Genomic DNA, 20,302 nt, shown 5'->3' with positions numbered 1-20,302 from the left:
TTTAAAGAAGTGTGATAATTCGAACTGGGGACGTGATCTGTTGAAAACAGAGAAACATGATTTTGGCAATTGATATTACAATAAAACTTATTTCTTAAAACTTTATTCTTAAACTCATGTTTTCTCACTTTTTTTTTTCTAATGCAGTGTATTCTGTAAACAAGCACTATACCCTGTAAGCTGCAATATGGCAGAGATGCAAATCTATAAGTTTAATTTTTGAACACATTTTTGTTTTTTGCTTTCATGGATTAGGAAACTACAGCTCATCCATCCTAAAAGTGTGAAGTCAAGTATCCTTGTGACCTGCTTAACAACCTAGAGCTAAGTCCCATACATCCAACAGCTTTTAAACATGTTCTACTAAATTGTCCTACTAAATTAAGGACTATATCAGCTACACTTCAGTTTCTTAATTTCATAAGTCTCTTTTTCCAATGTCTATGCATAATGTCTTGTTTTCCTTCTTTTAGTCCAGCACCATTGTGTATTGTTAGAACAATTATCAAAATATGTCTTAGCAACAATTCTCTCCTAAAATTCTATTTTAAGAAAAGGACCTGAAGAAACTGGCTAAATTCAACAAGGAATTTTTCCAGTTTCTACTTGCATGTTGCTAACAACAAATTGCTGGTGAATAGGGTTGGTGAGAAAACAAGAATTCCATGTCCTCCAGTAATGTGGGGTTTGAAATTTGTTTTTGCTGTGCTTGCTTTTATCTGGCTCCAGATAAAGGAGATGCAGGAACTGCTTGCTGCTGCTAATCTCTAACATGGAACTCATGGGACCAGTCTCTTGGAAAGATTGGTTACATACCGTAGCGTCTGTGTGGTTTTTATCTAGGATGCACACTGGATCTGAATACGTATGTTAGGCCATGGTGCATCTGTGTACTGCAGGCAAAATTCAGTCTGTGTAAGAAAATGCGATCTTTTGTTCCGGAATAACAGCATTGCCATCTGTGTTTCATCAGAAACTTGGCTAACTTCTCAGATTAAGAGAATGCGTTTAGAACAACTCTTTACACTATCTAAAGAATGAAGTGGTTTACTTACAATAACATCCCAATATTGTTATTATACTATGCTTTCCTGTAAACCTCTAACTTCCAGAAATACGCAGAAGCATCTAGATGGAGAAGGAGATGGAGCTAGAATATCTTTCCCACATGCTGCTCAGAAAGACAACTTGTATTATAGTTATAGAATCACAGTTTCTACAGTAAACTCAGTCACTAGGAATAGAATGTAACTGTTTATTTTAATTCATCCATTTGTCTTCTGGACAGGAGCTCTTAAAAGTCTGCATTGTAAAACATTGATGGAAATTCATAAACTCTTAATCTGTTCTTTCACAGACAAAGTTTGAATATCAGATGAGTCTTGAACCTGTAAAGCAAACGTGCTGTTCACCATTAAAACAGGACAAGTGCAAAGTTCTAAAGAATGAGCCTTGTGGTGCACGCTTTGGGACTGCAATTGCAGCAGTGAAGGACCTCAACCTTGATGGATATAATGACATTGTAATAGGTTCTCCCTTAGAGGATGACCATCGGGGAGCTGTTTATATTTATCATGGCCATGGCAAAACAATCAGTAAAAAATATTCACAGGTATGAAGTAAAACTTTACAGATTGGCAGTTGCTCTAATGTATATATGACAAATCCTGTCTTCCTAACATACCAAACTGTGGCTTGACCAGTTGTAACTTATTTTTTAAATTGCTCTGTACTTTGAAACTCATACTGATTTAACTGAATCTGAATCTAATATTGTTAGAAAAAGTATATTTGCATGTTTTTGTTAGAAACCTTCTGAAATGTTCTGCACAGCCAGAAAAGTAGATATTTTGCAATCTGAAAATTTATAGTGTGTTCATCACCATGGTAACTGTTTTAGGAGTATTGTAATGAAAATTTAATGTACTTAAAGAGTCTAAACAACATCTCACTGCCATCAAATCCATCTTGACTCTTCTTCAATGTGCACTGCATTAACCTCTTAATGCATTTCACAGCGTATTGCATCAGGTGGAGATGGAGAAAAAGTGAAATTTTTCGGCCAGTCTGTGCATGGAGAGATGGATTTAAACGATGATGGGCTGATTGATGTTACCATCGGAGGCATTGGTGGGGCTGCCCTTTTCTGGTATGGAGACTTTCAGCAGCTGTCAGGACAGAAAAAAACTTTTGCCTTTGATTACCGATATAACTTGCATGAATGTCTGTTTGGACTTTGTGAGAATATTGGTTTCAACTTATGCTTTGACACTGACTGTGAATCTTAATCTTTTCATGTCTCTCTGGAGGAACATGCATAAAAAATATATACAGTTATAAATACCAGAATGTTCTAGAAACCTTGTTAGCCTAGTATGAAGAACTTGTCCTCCTAGACCATCTTCAAAATAAACTGATTCCACTTGTGACACTATGTAAAATAGGAAAAAACCCTAGTTGTCCTTTTTTTCACACTATATTGCATATTACATTAATCACAATATCAAGAACAGGTTCAAATGTAAAGGGGTCACTGAGAAAACTCATTATATTTCCTAGTAGGAAAACTCCAGTTTGACTCCCTACAGCAAATCTTTGAAAAATTTGACTAAACTTTCTGGTTAACAATGAATTAATTTTCTTTATACAAGAGTATGATTCAGATGGCATCATGAACAATATACTTTTTTAAGGGATAAAAGAAATAAACAATATGACTTGAAATTCTTCATTTTTAAAGCACAACTAAAACTATTTCTGTCTCTGGTAAGGAAATTGCTAACCCATCTCCTTGCTTTCCCTGTCCTGCTCTTTCACCTAACTCACCTGCTAGGTGCTCACCTGCTACCATTCTCAAGCTGCCAGCCTCTCCTCACCTTCACCTGGCAGTTTCTTTCTAAATGCTCTGTGTCTGAACTCAGTGAAATGCCCTTTCACTACATTGTTGATATCACAAATCTGAAGAAGCTATTTTGCCAGCTGAATTTTTTTCTGGTTTAATACATTGACGTACTCCATCTCGTGGCCAAAAGGGAACTGAACCAGAGCAAAGGGTGAGACAGGAATGCATTGCAGGGCAAAGGAGAGTTAAAGTGAAACAAATCAGGGGTGGCTCTCAGCCTGTTTATCTACCCACAGCCTAAAAGATGGCAAACTACTCTCCAGCTTGTCTATAATAATATGTTCTTCTGTGGATACTCTCAGTAATAGGTCTGGGCCTTCAGCCTCTTTAAAAATGGGATTGGCTTTATAGAGTTGCTTTAACACTTAAAGAAATATTTCACCTGGTATCTGTTCTGAAACAAGTACAGTACTGTGGAGAAACCCTGTGACTGTTTTTTTCTGTACTTTCTGGTTTTACTGGTACTATGTATAGAGTATATAGTTAATTACTTTTCTAGACCATCGCATTGGTCTTGTCCCCAGTTCTTCAGGGATTTTGCTTCCTGATTCACAGATGAGCTTTTAAAAGAGCTGTAGTGCTTTTTAGTTTTTGGTGGCTGAGGAAATTTCTTTCCTTCGTCTTTGTGTTGCTCAATTTTTTGTTTTCTGTATGATGAGTTCCCTCTGTAATGGCAGTTAATAAGTATGCCGTAGTCTGCAAAAATGGAAAAAGGCAAATGCAGACTGAAAATGTGCCAGAGAAGTACGTTGCAACAGTTGGTTTTGTAGCATCACACAGCCAAGACTGAATACATGAAATAGCACATGGCCCCTTAACTGGCTTAACATAACCAATGCTGTGCCTTCACCTGTACTGCAGCACAGTACCATCAGCATGTGCCACAGGAATCCCATTTCAATTGTGGATTTTATGCTAATGTTCTTTCCAAAGAATATTAAGGGATTTTTCTATTTAGCTGTATGCCTTTTACAGCTGGACTCAGTGATCTTAAAAGTCTTTTCCAACCTAAACAATTCTATGATTCTATGATTCTATATCTGCATTTGAATGTTGCATGCTGCATATTTTTCAAGTTCATTCTTATGTTTAAAAAAGTCACTGCTGTTATTTCCAAGCACTTACTTTGTGATTTCTTTTAAGGTCTCGTGATGTGGCTGAAGTAAATGTTTCCATGCAATTTACCCCTAAAAGCATCAATATCCAACAACAAAATTGTCAGATAAATAAAAGAAAAACAATATGCATAAATGCCACGATTTGTTTTAAGACCAGACTAAAGTCAAAAGAAGATATATTTGAATCCAGTAAGTAGATAAGCACTAAGCTATGGAATCTTTAAGCTATAGAACTGCTGTGCTCTATAATTTCTTAATTAAAAAATGCAATGCAGCTTTTCTAAATTCACAATTCAAAGTGCATGTAAGTTATTTTGGGGAAAACGAATCTGTAGAGGTAAAACAGTTCTTAATATTGATCTCAACTTCCTTTGCAGGTCTGCAATATTGGATTACACTTGACTCACAAAGGCAAATATCACGAAGCTTGTTCACAGAAAGCCACGAGAGGAAAATGCAAAAAAATATAACTGTCAAAGGGTCAGAATGTATTAAACATAACTTCTACATGTTGGCAAGTAAATCATTTAAAGTGTTTTTCTCATGTTGACACTGTAATGACCCAAATATGTATTCCATTAATTGTAAATTGGACAACAAAATCTGAGTCCATAGTTAATTGTAAGAAGTATATATAAAATTTGTTCAATACTTAGATTTATTTATTTATGCATGTATAAACTATTTACTTATACATGCAGTCTATTTACCTATGTCTCTGTCTGTCTTAAGAAATAGCATACCATACTTGGTGGAACCAAGGAGCTATCATGGTTAGTAGTTTAGGTGCACTCAAACCAAGAATTTTAGTTCACATATAGGTGCAATTTGTCCTACTAAAATATAGTAAAAATCCTTGGAAATTAGGTTTTGGATAGAGAATATTTATTTGCTGCAAAACAGAAATGTAATTAGCAACTGTAAGTATGAAATTGCCCAGATGATACCTAAGGTGTGGAGTGAATGGAGTTGTCTGTTATAAGCTACCCACATCTAAAACGTTTAGTGACTTCACAGTTGTATCAGAATTCAAAACTAATAATGCCCAGGAATTTCCTTCTAACAGCAGGCCTCAGCTTGACTTCATACAAGGCTGTGATGCTGCTACTAATTTTTATTATAAGATACACAAAAATATGCATAGATATTCATAGGATTGTCTGACACATTAAGTGCTTTGTCAAAAATTGCAAGCATTCAAATGCTTCTCTAGCAAGGACTGTGTGACTGAAAACAATTTATCTCAGCATTATTTGGAGTTATTTTAACCTCCTTAGATACTTAAGTGAATGTCTATAACAGCAGTTTTGTTTTCTTTATGTTCTAGGATAAGCCTGACTTTCAGGACTCTGTAAAGGTTTTGCTGGAGTTCAATTTTTCTGATCCAGAGAGTGGACCTGTTCTTGATAGCAACTTGCCAAACTCAGTATCTGAATATGTAAGTCAGCAAGATTCTGTATCAATAACCTAAGTATTTAAAGTAAAATTCATAGCCCACAAAAGAGCTGAAAGTATTGTCCACCAGTTGGCTAAAGAGGGGGATCATCGAGCCTGTCCAGGAGATGTTTCCTCTAAATGAGTATTGAAGAATAAAAAGCTTGATTCAGTGTGCTTGGGAACTAGGCCGGGGTTTTAAAGCTGTCCATAGTTAACTGAAGATAGAAGAGAGTACAAACAGTTTTACTGTTTTTATGTACATGGGGCAGGGGAATGTCAGTCATTTACTTTGGTGGTGCTTGGCATAATTCATACTTCTAGTAATGCCTCCTTTTAGAACCTAGATGAATCACTTAGAAGGGAATGATTAGAAGACATGTGTTTCACCCTTGCATTTTACAGGATATTGGCACATTTAACTGATTAATATTAGGGAAGAATTCTTTGATTATCAAGCAGAAGACCTTATATAAAACTAGATAATGCATTAAAATGCAAATATTTAACAGTAAATGTAACAAAATTAAGAATAAACACTCTGTTTTTGCAGATTCCTTTCACAAAAGATTGTGGAGCCAAAAATAAATGCATTTCAGATCTTGTTCTGAATGTTAAAGCAAGCATAGCTGGGGACAGGTAATTACACTGGGTTTATTGTATTGCTTGATATCTATACAAAGTTTCTATGTAAATTATAATTTATGTAGCCTAATAAGATAATGCTGTGGTATCCTTTCCAAGTTAGAAACAAGTTAGTCTGGACACTGAAAGAAGTTCCTCTTTATGTTAAAAACAGATTCACTAGTTAAGTTGTCCAACATTCTTACTTTATTTTACAGCTCTTCTCCATTCATTGTAAAGTCACGCAATGATAAGTTCACCATCCAGCTCTCTGTGAAGAACAAAAAAGACAGTGCCTATAATACCAGAGTTTTGGTTAAATATTCTCCAAATATTATTTTTGCTGGCATTGAGGTAGGATTTTTTTCACATGATCACATATATCATAACCTATATTGCTAGAGAGCTTTGAGGAAGCCTTTTGATTAAACCTGAATTTGGCTGCTCTGGCACCATCTCAGTTGCTTGGAAGACATTCCCTTGGACTGCTGTCCTCGCTTGTCCCTCTAAAAGAGCGTATTTAGTTTGTCCTGAGTGGACTCTTGCCTATAGATACAAATGTCACAATGGCACAACTTAGACAGAAAGTGCCTGTCTCTTCAATGAACATCAGTGCTATGAATCATCTGTACATATGTAGAGCCAGAAATACCTTGTCACTCATCAGTACAACTCCTGAGCCTCTAGAATTCTTTTGCACATGTACAGAAAAAACACTGTCTTGGTCAGGCAGTATTGACCAGTGCCTACCCCATCCTTGCCTCAGATAGTATTTCCAAAGTAGCTGTTTTTCTGCCTGCCTCAGCAGGTATGCTACAAATTCACCTCAGTTCAGGCTGCAAACATCAGGAGAAATTCGTTTTCTATCAGCTGTCCTGATGCTGCACATTAGGAGAAGTCAGGGATCCATAGCACTGTTGCTGACCCTGTGGCAATAATTGATGGAGTATGAATGACACTTTGGTGCTAAGTTAGGAACATATTTACAAAATTGCATGTTAAAACTGTGTAATTATGGATAGTTGATGTGCCAGACCCATGGCTACTTTGCATGATGTCCAGAAGGCATATAATGGCTAATGTTCCAAACAATGTCACTGGGAGGGAATAATGGCTACTAATTGATGCAGATGTCCATAGGTGGGAATTGTTTTGCAGAACTTGTGACTTCCTAGTTTTGCAGAACTTGTGACTTCCTAGTTTTGCTCAATTAATGCTTTGACTCTTAAAATATTTAGACAGTGAAAAGCAGCAATGGTATATATGTTCAACAGGTCCTTAGTGCTTAGTCAGAATTTATAGAGTTTGCACAAGGCTGTGTTTTCACTTTCTTTTTCCTTTTAGGATATACAGAAAGATAGCTGTGAATCTAATCACAACATCACGTGTAAAGTGGGATATCCATTTCTAAAAACTTCAGAAGAGGTAAAAAGTCTTCCTGCATGCAAAATTTCCTTGTTCTAAAGCCAGGGCAGTCCCTAGCACTCCAATTTCTTTTCTCTTGTGTTCATCCCAAAAACTGTCCATGCATGTTTCCCAAGCAATCCTTGACATGAACTGCACTAAACCAGATGGAAAAACCTCAGATATTCAGTATCTGGGCAGTCAGCTGTGGTATGTGAGGAGATAATAGATGCATATTGCTATCCTTGGTGCTGTCAGAAGGCAAGTGACACACACACCTGGCCAGAAGTGTCTGTCTCCAGGTGTGTAGGGTATTGGTTGGGGTATACTGATAAGACATTAGATACTGTGGCTTTCCAGAAGGCTGGAGCCTACGACTTTAGTTATTTGGTATATAAAATTGAGTCAACTGGTTGAAAAGAGAGTAAGTTGGTATATGGAAATGCTAGTCTGGATCTTCCAAATTCATGCATCAGGACTTAATCTCTGCTCTGTGGGGAGTGAGACCTTTCCAGCAAGTGGTCTACTTAAAATCAAACTCCTTCTTGAACAGCTCCAGTGATGTCCCTATCTCCTGTTGGAAAAGAGAGGGAGTTTTGTCTAAACTAAGCCTTTGAAAAGCAGTACTTAAATAGTTCAGATACTGAATTGGAAAATAACAATTCGCATGCAAGTAAGATCAACTGTCTTTTCTGGCATATTCTTGTCTGATCCTCTGTCACACAGAGGGAGGATCATGAGAGATGTCTTCTTACATTGCCTCCCACACATATGTTCCGGTTTGTGTCTTGGACTTGTAGGGATTAAGTCAGCTGTTACCTTCTTGCAGCCAAATAAGCATACTATCCAGTGCCTGTGCCCACAATGTTCCATTTCCAGTTTTACTGATTTATTCACATTTTCCTTTCATGCTTTGATTGTCTGTAGCTATAGGGCCCTAAATTTAGAAATTTCACAATCTGCTTTGCATTCAGAAATTAATTAATCTCTGAATCATTGATAAGCATCCCTAATCATTCCTTTTTAATGCTGCCTCTTGGTTTTTTTAAATGTGAAGAGTATCTAAAACAACTTTCTCTGAGTTACTTTTTAGTAAAGATTTGTACACATTAAAGGAAAAATAAACATCTGAGCTGAAAAATCCCATACAGTAACAAACAGTAAAATTTTGCTCATATAAAATTGCCCTTAAGTGTCAGGATATGAAGAGGGACACTTTTGGGATGGTGTTCTCAAATTTTTGTAGTGCCAAATTGTGATGTATTTGGCTAGTTACAATAACTATGGGATTATTTTGAGACCTAGTTTGACAACCCACCCTTAAGAAGCACCTAAGGTTCATTAATGCTCATGGTCAAAAGGAACAATCAAAGTCAAAGAGTCAACAAACAATCAGAAAGTTTATTAGTAAATTACACATTTGGCATGGATATTAGTCCCTGACCTACTTATAAGCACACAACAGTGAGGTTTGGATAAAGGGGTAGTGTGAAGGGAAAAGACAAATCTATAAGGTGGAGATGCATTAAGGAAAGAAAGGGGAAAAAAAGGAAAAGAGAGGAAAAAAAAGAGATCACCAGTGCTGGTTTCAGCATCAGTCCAGCTGCGTTGGTCCAGACAATGATATATCCAAGGAACACTGCCACCATGGGCTTAAGAGGGGGGTACCTTTATATGGATAGGCTTCTCTGCCCCAAAGATAGGTTTCTCTGCTGTATCTCCACATGGCCCCCTTTCTCCAGCCAAATCGTGATCTTTCTCACAGTGTGTAAATACAACAGTCCTTGGCTGGCTCTGCAGCCAGCTGGTTATTGGTGTTTGAGGCATACACGTTAGCCCCTTATCTACTTGGAACAGAGAGCTCAAAAAGGTCTCAGAAGAGTAGGTTTTAGTCAAAGCAATTTCCCATCGTGGTTCAATAACAAACTATTCAGCTTCGTTAGTTATTCACACAAGAAAAATAAGTTTCCAAGGCTGTTCTTTTAAAAGCAGGTGCCCATTAGAGAGCACTAGTTCTGGGAATAGTGTTTCTGATAAGCTCAAGATGGGCTTATTCCAGGTGCAGTTTGTTAAGGCTGAGGCCTAATGTGCATTTCTCAGATCATGGTGCGGCCTGGGCTGGGGGGGATGCACCACCACACCTAGTAGTCATTTATTTACAGTGTAAATATTTTTTTGGTAGTCTAGGTATTTCACGACATATAAAATGAGATTCCAGCAGCCTTCTATGGACAGCTCATCTCCACTGTAATTACCAGGATTTGCAGCCTTGTTTCTTACTCATTAGAGGAAAAAAGAAATGGTTTTGTTAAATTGCTTGTAAGGCCAATTGGTTTCATTTAAGAACTATTTAGCGATGCATTTCTATATAACTTTTTTTACTGAGGTTTCTCAGTTCAGAAAATTTGAGGTTTTTGCTTAATAAGTGACAACTATTAGGTCTCCTTTTGGTTGGAAGATAGTGGATTTGTTCATAGTAAACTGATAAAATATGAATACGGATTCCATGGATAAATGTAGCCAAAGTTTGTTATTTTTCACTGTATGGAATGCTATGGGTATACTCCTTTTTCCTTTGAAAATGTGTAATGTATTTCTCTACACAGATTTCCTTCAAAATATCATTCCAATTCAATGCATCCTACCTCCTGGAAAATGTTACTGTTCATGTATACGCAACAAGGTTAGTTGCAGTCTTTGCCTTCCGATTTGTTTTCTTGGAAAGCTCTTCAGTTTAGTGTTTCATAGTAAAACAAGGATGACTTCTGAAACCAGAAGTGGTTAAACCATCTGTAGAGCTGGCACCCTTACAGATGTACTCAGTCCAGCAGTGAATTGAGTGGTCTAAATAAGTAGCTCTTTGTCTCTACAGCCTGAGAGTCACAAATGAGTCCTAATTTCCAGTAGTTTTACCTTCAGCAAAGGTTTATTCTCCTACAAAATTACTCTGTACTTCAGCATCAATGACCGATAACAAAAAACTCTGGCTGTCAAAGAGGAAGAGCATTGCAGAAGTTGTCTCTGATAAAGGAATGCACTTCCCCTCAGTGTTTGCTGCCCCTGCAAAATCCAGGGATGGACCAATCCCTTAATTGGTCCATTTTCATTCGGTCAGCTGCAGTCTGTAATTTTAACAAAGATGCATTACTGAACTGGGGCTGGTGCAGGACCTAACTTATTAGTTACTGGAAATAGTCTTTTGAATTTATTTTTAGGAGATAGTAATTAACTGGAAATGAGTAGTGTGCTTTCATACTGCTGTATGGTATTTCAGTTTCTTAAGATCCCTTCCCAGCCAGGAGTTGTGTTGCATCTGCAACAGCCTGATCTGAGTAACATATGTTCTTTTGTTTTAGTGACAGTGAAGAACCACCTGAGACCTTGAGTGACAACAGAGGACATGTTACAATTCCAGTAAAATATGAAATAGGATTAATATTTGTAAGGTATTGATGCTTCTCTGTATTTCATTTGCTACCACACTAATTAGCTGATGTTCAAAGAGTATTGTTTTGTTGCTGAACTGTGCTCAGTATACAGACCACAGCTCATGAAGAGGAAGCACAGGCCTCAGTGGGAAGAGAAGTTACATGAAATAATGGAGCAGTTGCTGTCCCTATCTTGCTGTAATTCCATTTTATCTATTTAAATTTGTTCTGCAGTTTTCAAGTACAGCAGCAGCTTTTGTTGGTTCCTGTACTTTGCTGTATTCATTCAAAGGCATTTTAGGAGCATGGGAAAGCAAATACTTCCAGCTTCCTGGTGGCCATGATTTGCATCACTATAATATTGCATGGCATGGTGTATGATTTCCATCTTCAAAAATGATCCTGAATTTTATATTCTTGAGGATTTGTTTTGTCAGTTCAGACTGAAACTTTAATTCAGGTCTTGTACGCTTTATTTCCAGAAGCAGCTAGAATTCAGTTAAATTCCATCCCTGAAAAGCATTCTGAGTATTATTGGTGAACTACCGTGTATGGTGTGCAGGTGTAAATAATGAAGAAAAATTCATTTTGGATGCATTTCATCATTCAAATCCAGCCTTTGTTTGTCCCATAGGAAATCAGGTTGAATTTAGACCATGCTGGTTTTTTTCTGGTTTTGGTTGGTTCTGTCTTTTATAGGATCCTGCTTGTTTCATGAGGCAATACCCAGGGTAAGGGACTGCACAGCTAGAATAAGAATAGCAAAATCAGACGCTAATGTATTATTTTGGAGAATACTGTTTGCTCATTGTGTAGTTTTATCTGAAGAAAACATTCCAAATGTATGTAATAAAAAGTGAGGCCTAGTCAGAGAACAGAACAGTTGAACTTCAATGTAGCAATGCATTCTTAATTGCAAGACTAGCCCTGAAATTCATGAAATAATTATAAGAATTAGATTATTAATTGCTAGACTTCTATGAAGTTTGTGTGCTTATTGGTTTTGTTTGTGTTTTTTTTAACCCACAGTGTTTTCAAAGAGCACCATGTTATAATTGCAGCAAATGATACTGTCCCTAGTGCTATTAACACAACAGAGCAGATTGGGGATGAAGTTACTCTACATTATAGGGTAAGAAACAATTAAAACTGTATGATTTAGGTACTATCTTAATCTTTTTTTTTTTACTTGATTTGAATTGCTTAATGTATTAGCCTATTATGCAAATAGTGGGTATGCAATATGTTAAACTTTATACATGTGTATTTTGTGCTTAAAACCTTTTGGGGTTTTATTGCTTACTTTGGAATAAGGTGACTCAGAGGGTCTCAAAGTGGTCCATCTCCTGCAGAGTAGTTCTGATGGGTTTTAGAACTGCTATCCTCAGCTGGGGAAAGAGAGCATGTCCTGGTAAATAAGAACTGGGTCTATGTCCATTGCAGTTTAGAATGGCTATTTTCAAAATCCAGTCAGATGTGTAAAAGACAAATGCTGTGCTTCAAGAGTGTGGTTTTCCTAATGGAATGAATACTGCAAACTAAAATCACATGGAAAAGATATTTAATGGACTCAGCTCTTGTGAGAACCTTGCTAGACTACTACATCCAAATCTGGGCCTCCCAAAGTAAGAAGGACATGGACCTGCTCAAGTGGGTCCAGGGGAGGGCTGTGAGCACTACTCTTACAAGGACAGTCTGAGACAGCTGGGACTGTTCAGCCTGGAGAAGAGAAGGCTTCAGCAAGACTTCATTGTGGTCTTCCAGTACCTACAGGGGGCTTACAAGAAAACCAGAGAGGGACTTCTTACGAGGTCATATAGTGATACAACAAGGGAAATGGCTTTAAACTGAAATAAAGCAGGTTAAAATTAGATATTGGGAAGAAATTTGTTAATGTGTGGGTGATGAGGCACTGGAGATGTTGTGGATGCCCCATCCCTGAAAGTCTTCAAGGCCAGCTGGGCTTTAGGCACGGCACTGGAGATGTTGTGGATGCCCCATCCCTGAAAGTCTTCAAGGCCAGCTGGGCTTTGAGCAAAGAAGTAGAAGCTTCTAGTGGAAGGAAGGGGTCCCTGCTCATGACAGGTGGCTTGAAACTAGATGATCTTTAAGGTCTCTTCTAACCGAAATAATTCCATGATTCTATGATTCTGTGACTAAAAATAGAGTCTAAAGTTGCAGTAGGACTGAATTTAACCCATCCCTGAAAGTCTTCAAGGCCAGCTGGGCTTTGAGCAAAGAAGTAGAAGCTTCTAGTGGAAGGAAGGGGTCCCTGCTCATGACAGGTGGCTTGAAACTAGATGATCTTTAAGGTCTCTTCTAACCGAAATAATTCCATGATTCTATGATTCTGTGACTAAAAATAGAGTCTAAAGTTGCAGTAGGACTGAATTTAATTATCTTAACAGCATTCTTGTTTCCTGGTGACAAATCTAAAGCTGAAGTGTCCCATATAAAAAGCTTGAAAGTCTCTGAATCAGTTTCTATCTGTAAAATATAGGCCATGGGAAAAGCCTTGCTCTGACTAGATAACAATGATAAAGGAGTTTTTTTGGGGTTTTGTAGCCCACCTACAGTGTTTTACTCAGCTTTTTTTTTCAGTCTAAAAGCTTAATTCCAGTAATCTCAGTGTTTTTGTAGACATTTAAGACGTTATTCATGTAATTTCAAAATCTTTGCTTTCTTAGTGTGAAAGCTGGTGGATTGCAGAGCATACCATTTATGATTTTGTAAGCAAAACTCATCTCTGCAAGCAGCTAATCACAAATGAGCAGCCAAAAGAAAAAGTTAAACAGGTTCTTGAGCATTAAGTTTGTTCCCTTCAGAGGGAAGACCACCAATTCTCCTGCCAGCAATCCCACCTAGGTGTTTTTGCTATCCTCAGCCATGGCAGGCCTTTCCAGAAACAGCAACTGCTTACAGATATATCCTGTCATCTTCTCAGGAGAGAGAAGCAAGTGAGCAGGAGGACAGTTACCTGAGTACACCTGAGGAGGAATCATCAGAAGCCACCACTGATACAGTGGCTTCTCTCCCATGTTAAAGAATTTGGGGCCTTTTCTGAAAACTGAAATTAAATGACCTTCAGTGAAATTCCCAGATGATAAGAGGGTGCAGTAAACAGGATAGCAAGCAGGAATTTATGTCAAAATGGCCTCTTTCACCCTGTTAATTTTGTTTTCTTTAATAGAGCATTGTATTACTAAAGACCTCAGAAGAATGTGTCTGTTAATTCACAACAGGCTGTTCTCAGGGAATAAGAGTTCATCACATCACTTTTTGCATAACTGACTGTAGAAATGTACAAGTACACAGAAGAAAATAAAAGCAGAGAAAAGGAAGAAAAAGAATAAAAAACTAACAAAATAAGAAAGTGCTAATCAAAACATTTTTCTTTTTTTTAATAGATTGAAAAAGGTGAACACTTTCCAATGCCAAACCTCACACTGCAGATCTTCTATCCAAATGTAACAGCAGCCAAGAACACTCTTCTCTACCTTACTTCATTGTCGCATTCCCAAGTAAGCTAGGAATTTGTACTTTTATGATTACTTTAAATTTGATATTTATATTGTAAGGAGTTGCAAAATGCAAACATTTTGGATTGTGCCTTGCTTCAAGGTAGATAATGCTTTTAGTCTAAATAAGATGCTGGTGTTTTAAGGGTATGTACAGATGTGCATAAGAAAACAGAAGGGCAAATTTTCTTAAAGGGAAGAAAGCAGATTTTAAATGGTATTGAACATTAACTGGATTGTAACAAAGCTAGTTTGATATATTGCCAAGTGCTGAGATGTCCAGACTGAGATACAAGCCTCAGATTGTCTCCATTGTCAGCAGTGCTTATTGCAAATGCTCTCATCCTGCTTTGTACATCTAGAGCTCGACCTCCTGTTTAGTTCTCTTCTTCTGGTTACTGAAATTAACTTTCCTGCATGTCTGATCTCCAGCACTAGCAGTCCTCTGGCTTCTTCCTTCTCTGGGGCACTGAGACATCTTGAAGGGGATGGTAGGTCGTATCTTTCAAATGCTCATCACTGCAGCCCTCATTTGAGATTTTCCATTTCACTCCTCTTGTGCAGCTGGAGAGATCACTATTCCAGCAAATGCCATGATTCTAGATCTGTGGATATTAAAGCTAGAGCTAGATCAATAACTGGATGGCTGAAGAACCCAAATATCACTGAGTGGTGACCTAAAGCTCTGTTGGTTTTGGGTTTTTTTGTTTTTGACTCAGAGATGCACACATGTGCGCCTCTCTCCAAATTTTTTACTTAGTTTTGCGGTGTTGCCCAACTAAAAAATAAACCAAAATATATAAATTAAAGTTCAAGGTTCACTTTAAAACAAAACAACAACAAAAAAGTTATGTTTAGAATGCAAAAAAAATTGTTCTTCATTTCCTTCCCCCATTATTTTCACTCCTAGGCAATCACCCCCTTTGAAACAAATTTGCACATAAACTCAATAAATCTTTGCTTTGTTTATGGTTATAATTCATCTACTGGTAGCTACATCCTAGGGATAGTATATGTGTGCCAAAATGCACTGCAGGAGATTTGTAATCCTTTTCATGATGCCAATCTGAAAGTCAGTGACCTGCCTCAAAACAATTAAATCTCCCCCACCAAGGACACCAAAAGATTTCATAACTGCCTGTGGAGGAGTAACAGAGGTCTAGCAGCGCTCCAGTATCTGCTCCCCCTCTCTGGACATTGCAGCAGAGGCTTCTGCATCCTGCACTTAACCTGTCTGTCTGCTTGCTAGGGCAGAACCTCTGTGGATTCCCATGCAAAAGCTATTTAGCTCTTTTAATAGACACCTCTTGCTAGTTCATGTAGTGGTTATATTGCAGGAAACTCTTGTTGCTTCTACAGATGTTTAAGTAGCTGCATAGAGTTTAGGTTAAGTTATCTCATAAAAATTTCATTTGTTGTTTGAAAAATAATATTTCAATACTTGCACCATATGAATTTCCTATTCTGCACTCTCGCAATATGCTGTTTTATTGCATTTAGGGGTTAGTAAATGTTATTAAATATTAAATATTATTAATGCTGGCTTGTTTCCAGAGCATTTTTGAAAGGTTGCATATTCAGACAATAAGAATATTTGTATTTCTGCTAACAGAATGCCATCTGCCGACCTAGTTATCCTGTGGATCCCTTAAAGATTGGCACTGGGAAACCTTTTGTGTTGTCAAAAATAAAAGAACCTACGAAGGATACAATTATGGTAAGCCTAAATGTAGTATATGTATATTCATCCCAGATATTAACCCAGATCTTGGAGCTGAGTACTTCTGCAAGGAATGTGTAAAAGCTGCTCTCAGAATGTGTCCTTTGGAAACTCACTTTGTCTTAATATCCTAAAAATACTTTTTTGTTAATGTAGACTAGTTATAGTTTCTATTTGTATACGAAACTGTATGTGGAACTGAATTTAGGTGGTTTGTGTGTGAGGTAGGTTAAATTTTAAAAAAAACCCATAAATAACAGTAGCACATTTGACAGCAGAATAAATCTTCAACATCTGTGTTTCCATTGTAATTAATAAATAGCAATATTTTAAATGTTCTCATCTCCCTTGCAAATTTGTTAGACATCTAGTTGAAAATATGTTCAAATGCTTGCACCCTGATCTGACAGATTTTTCCGTGCAGATGTAATTGATGATCGCATTTGTAAAGGATTAGCCTCTCACATTTAAATGAAAGGGTTGCAAAGTAATTTTGCTGCCATAGTTAATTTTGGCATGTCAGAGGGAAAGCAACCTCAGCAGAGAGGTACAAATGGAATTTCTCATGCAAGTGAAGCGATGCCAAGGGAAGAGTATTTTGCTATGCTTATCATAGTCCTTCACAGATGTGATAAAGGTCTAGGCTAAACAAATGTTTTTGACTTGTTCAACTGTACTGTTCTGCTGTACTCCCAGCTAGCAGCTAATACTGGGAGGTAAAGACAATTAAATTTGCACGCACATCCTGTGCTGCTTGAAAGATTCAGGTGTCCCACAATTTGAAAAGCACTGCAGAAAAGCTATAGCTGTGTTGCTACAAAAACACTTGCTCTTACAGGCTGCACTTCCATTAAGAGCTCTGTGATGCCTTTTGCTGCATAGCTGCAGCTTCCTCACAGCTTGGCAGCCTGCAAAAACTGAGTCTATTCTATCACAGCATCAATATCTCAGTTTGTTTTATATACTGCAGTGTCATTTCTACATAAAAAGCTGCAGTAATTAATATCAGTTTAGTACTAGTGTCATAGCAAGTATATATATATATACACACACATATGTATATATATATATATGTATATATAGTAGTTTACATGTTTTCATTTTAATTATGTGAAAAGTCTCTTCCTATTAATTCATACTAATGACTTTTAAACAGGACTGTGATACATATAGCTGTGCCTCTATTAACTGTGCCCTGGTTCCATCTGACATATATCAAGTGAATGTTTCATTAAGAGTATGGAAACCTACCATCATAAAAGTAAGTAAATCCTGTTTGTATTCAGAATATTCTTGGGTTTGAGAAATTTATACCAATGTTTCTAATGTCTATTAAAATAGTGTCTTTCATTTTATAAAGTGTCCCCTCTAATATTTGAAATAGTTTCTTCTGATATTTTAAAATGTCTTTAAACCTGTGTCACATACACTTTATTATACTTAAAGTAAGTACTTAGAACTTTGCAGAAATTTCAAACCATGGTAAGGAAATATCCCTTATTTATTCGGCATTGATGATCCCTTTTTAATAGCTACCTATGCATCCACAAATTCTAATTCATCAGCTGTAAGGAGGGGTACATTGAAGTATATAAATGTTAAGTAAGTTTTAATCTGGAAAGTTTTCTTAAGTCTAGGAAGGATTTTTTTTGATCAAAAAGAGTGGAGGAGGGACAGACCACCTCAGAGCACACCTCAGCATTGTCCAGTGGTTGAAACAATGGTCTGGCTGTGATTCATTTTGCTCAGTTGATAAATTTCTGATACTGAGTTCCTGTTTTATTTTCCCCTGGAAAAGGACACGAGGGGAGATACAGCAGAATTTTAGAAAGCCAAATCTGTCTCTGTGGCCACAGTAGGATTCCAGGATTAATTTGTATTTCTTTAAAATCTCTGCAATCTGCCTTTTCAAGGCTGCATTCCTGTCTTGAAAACAGTAACATGTGTGCTGAGGCTGACATACATGAGCAGTTTCAGAGACTTTCACAAATCCCAAAGAATTGAGTTTTGCTTTCACCCTTCTGATTTCTACAAAGCTTTCTACTTGAAAACACCTAATTAGAAACCACAGTAATTACTCTCTTCTTCCAGGCCAGTATTCACAGCTTAACCCTTGTTGCAAAAGCATTACTTAGAAGTGAGAACTCATCATTGATTTTGAGAAATGACCATCAAAAACTGGAGGTAAGAACATGATAATTGTTGTATTTACTCCTTATGGGATTTATCGTTCTACAGGATCATTCATTTTCATTCATTACTAATGAACTGATTGTTACCTGTTGTAATGCATTATCCTACTCTAAACAGAAGTGATTTCATATTACAGTAGAAATGTCAGAATTAGTCAGACAATAATACCAAAATCCCAATATCCACCAGTGTACTTGGTGAGTAAGTACTGTCTGAAGTATTTCTGCCTGCTGAGGTACAAGTACTTCCTGCATCTATGTAAATTGAAAACAAAATTCTTTTAAGGAATCAGTAGTATTTTGAAGATTGTCCTGAGTCACCAGCTATGCCTGGTTTAAAATCAAATTAGTATCTACACATCCTTTTATGCTTATGCTTACCTCCACCTTTCAGGTAGGTAGGTATTGAGTGAGAGAGAGTATGCTAAAAAAACTCCCTGACATATATTTCCACTACTCCTGGATTTGATCCTGTACTCTTTATAACAACGACTACTGATTTGTAGCAGGGCCACCCTAACGAAATGAACACACATACAAAGTGCAAGATATTATGTAAATACAGCCTTTCATGTTGGAGATGATTTTCTTGATTCCTTCCTGTAGTTAGAATGAAGTGCCCTGGAAAGGCACTGCATACTGATCACTGCTGCTCTTCTGGTATTGTAGAAGGACAAATTATTAATTGCTTACATTCTAAACACTTTTCAGACCATGATTAAGATTTCCAAAGAACATCCACCAGGTACAGTTCCCTTATGGGTTATCCTCCTGAGTGTCTTCGCTGGACTCTTGATTCTGGCACTGCTTATATTTGCTTTGTGGAAGGTAAGCTGCATGTTCTTGTCTTCATGAAAATAAATGAATATGCTTATGTTCTCTGCCATTTCCTTCTCATAACTCACTGATATCTAATAATTAGTGTGAAATCTTGTAGAAATTGCAACTAATAACACTACATTTTTTTCATGTGTATCATTCAATGGTATCCTATTGCAACCTGTATTGCCGTTATGTTATGAAAAGGAAAGTAAGAAGGTATTTTATTATGAGTAAGGGTTTATTAAGGGATTTTTCTATTAGCTTTGGCTGTGGCCTTTGATGAGGTTTTTTTTGTCATGTGCAAGAGATGTTAGGCCTGTGGGGTGAGTCTTGCCACAAGTGGGCACTCTTCTCCAGCCTAAATATTTAGCTCATAATGATATTAGAAGGTTACGTTTCTAAACTTCACAAAGCATAATCGCTTGAAAATTTTGACAAGTATAAAATAAAATATTATTTATTTAACAGAGTACCAGATATTATTATTGAGCATTTTAACCTTTGACATTATGCAAGCATAACAATAGCAATCACTCTACTGTATATTAAATGTACTCCTTTTGTCTGTTTTCATGACATATCGCTTTAGTTTTTCCATTCCAAGAAAAACAATGTGTAGTTCAGTTATAAAATGCTAAATTAGTTTTTACTGTACAGAAAGTATTAAAATAGTAGTAAGAGCTGGCACATGAATGAGACCAATATGTGTCGTATGCTCTGAGCAGTACTTAGTCACTTATTTTCTTTTCTGCAGGCTGGATTTTTCAAGAGGCCACTAAAGAAGAAAATGGAGAAATGAAAAGAAAACAAACCACAGAATTTTTTTCTCAGGTCTGCCTCCAAAATGTTACTGTAAAATGATAAACTTAGATGCAGCAGTTGCAATATTTTCTAACCTCTGGTGCATTAGGAAAAAAAAAAAACCAAAACCAAGAAGTAGAAAAACAAGAACCAAAGGAATGATGAAAAGAAAGAAAAAACAACCCTATGGCATTTGTGATACTCAAGAATATACTTTCAAGTGTTACTCATTTTTGGAGAGTAACTGAGTTCAAAGATTCTAAATTTTTTTTTTAATACAGAAAATGCGTAATCATATTTTTATATACCTGTGTATGCATAATCATTTTTAATTCCAAA

At 36.9% G+C, this 20,302-nt stretch overlaps 1 protein-coding gene across 1 annotated transcript in view; it reads left to right on the top strand.

Annotated features, from left to right (window-relative positions):
- The window catches only part of ITGA1 (integrin, alpha 1), a 44,082-nt gene extending 24,121 nt beyond the window's left edge, over positions 1 to 19,961 (top strand). The window contains exons 14-30 of the mRNA XM_009071849.1: positions 1,358 to 1,612; positions 2,019 to 2,149; positions 4,046 to 4,209; positions 4,398 to 4,534; positions 5,348 to 5,458; positions 6,008 to 6,093; positions 6,297 to 6,432; positions 7,423 to 7,503; positions 10,089 to 10,165; positions 10,839 to 10,928; positions 11,940 to 12,042; positions 14,318 to 14,431; positions 16,041 to 16,145; positions 17,305 to 17,409; positions 18,240 to 18,332; positions 19,052 to 19,168; positions 19,917 to 19,961. Coding sequence (XP_009070097.1) covers positions 1,358 to 1,612; positions 2,019 to 2,149; positions 4,046 to 4,209; positions 4,398 to 4,534; positions 5,348 to 5,458; positions 6,008 to 6,093; positions 6,297 to 6,432; positions 7,423 to 7,503; positions 10,089 to 10,165; positions 10,839 to 10,928; positions 11,940 to 12,042; positions 14,318 to 14,431; positions 16,041 to 16,145; positions 17,305 to 17,409; positions 18,240 to 18,332; positions 19,052 to 19,168; positions 19,917 to 19,961 — 1,950 coding nt within the window. The remainder of the gene's footprint in view (positions 1 to 1,357; positions 1,613 to 2,018; positions 2,150 to 4,045; positions 4,210 to 4,397; positions 4,535 to 5,347; positions 5,459 to 6,007; positions 6,094 to 6,296; positions 6,433 to 7,422; positions 7,504 to 10,088; positions 10,166 to 10,838; positions 10,929 to 11,939; positions 12,043 to 14,317; positions 14,432 to 16,040; positions 16,146 to 17,304; positions 17,410 to 18,239; positions 18,333 to 19,051; positions 19,169 to 19,916) is intronic.
- The last annotated feature ends 341 nt before the right edge of the window (positions 19,962 to 20,302 follow it).

This window comes from Acanthisitta chloris, unplaced genomic scaffold, assembly GCF_000695815.1.
Source record: "Acanthisitta chloris isolate BGI_N310 unplaced genomic scaffold, ASM69581v1 scaffold21823, whole genome shotgun sequence".
Lineage (NCBI taxonomy): Eukaryota > Metazoa > Chordata > Aves > Passeriformes > Acanthisittidae > Acanthisitta > Acanthisitta chloris.
The sequence above is the reverse complement of the archived record's forward strand: the minus strand, read 5'-3'. Positions and strand labels throughout refer to the sequence as shown.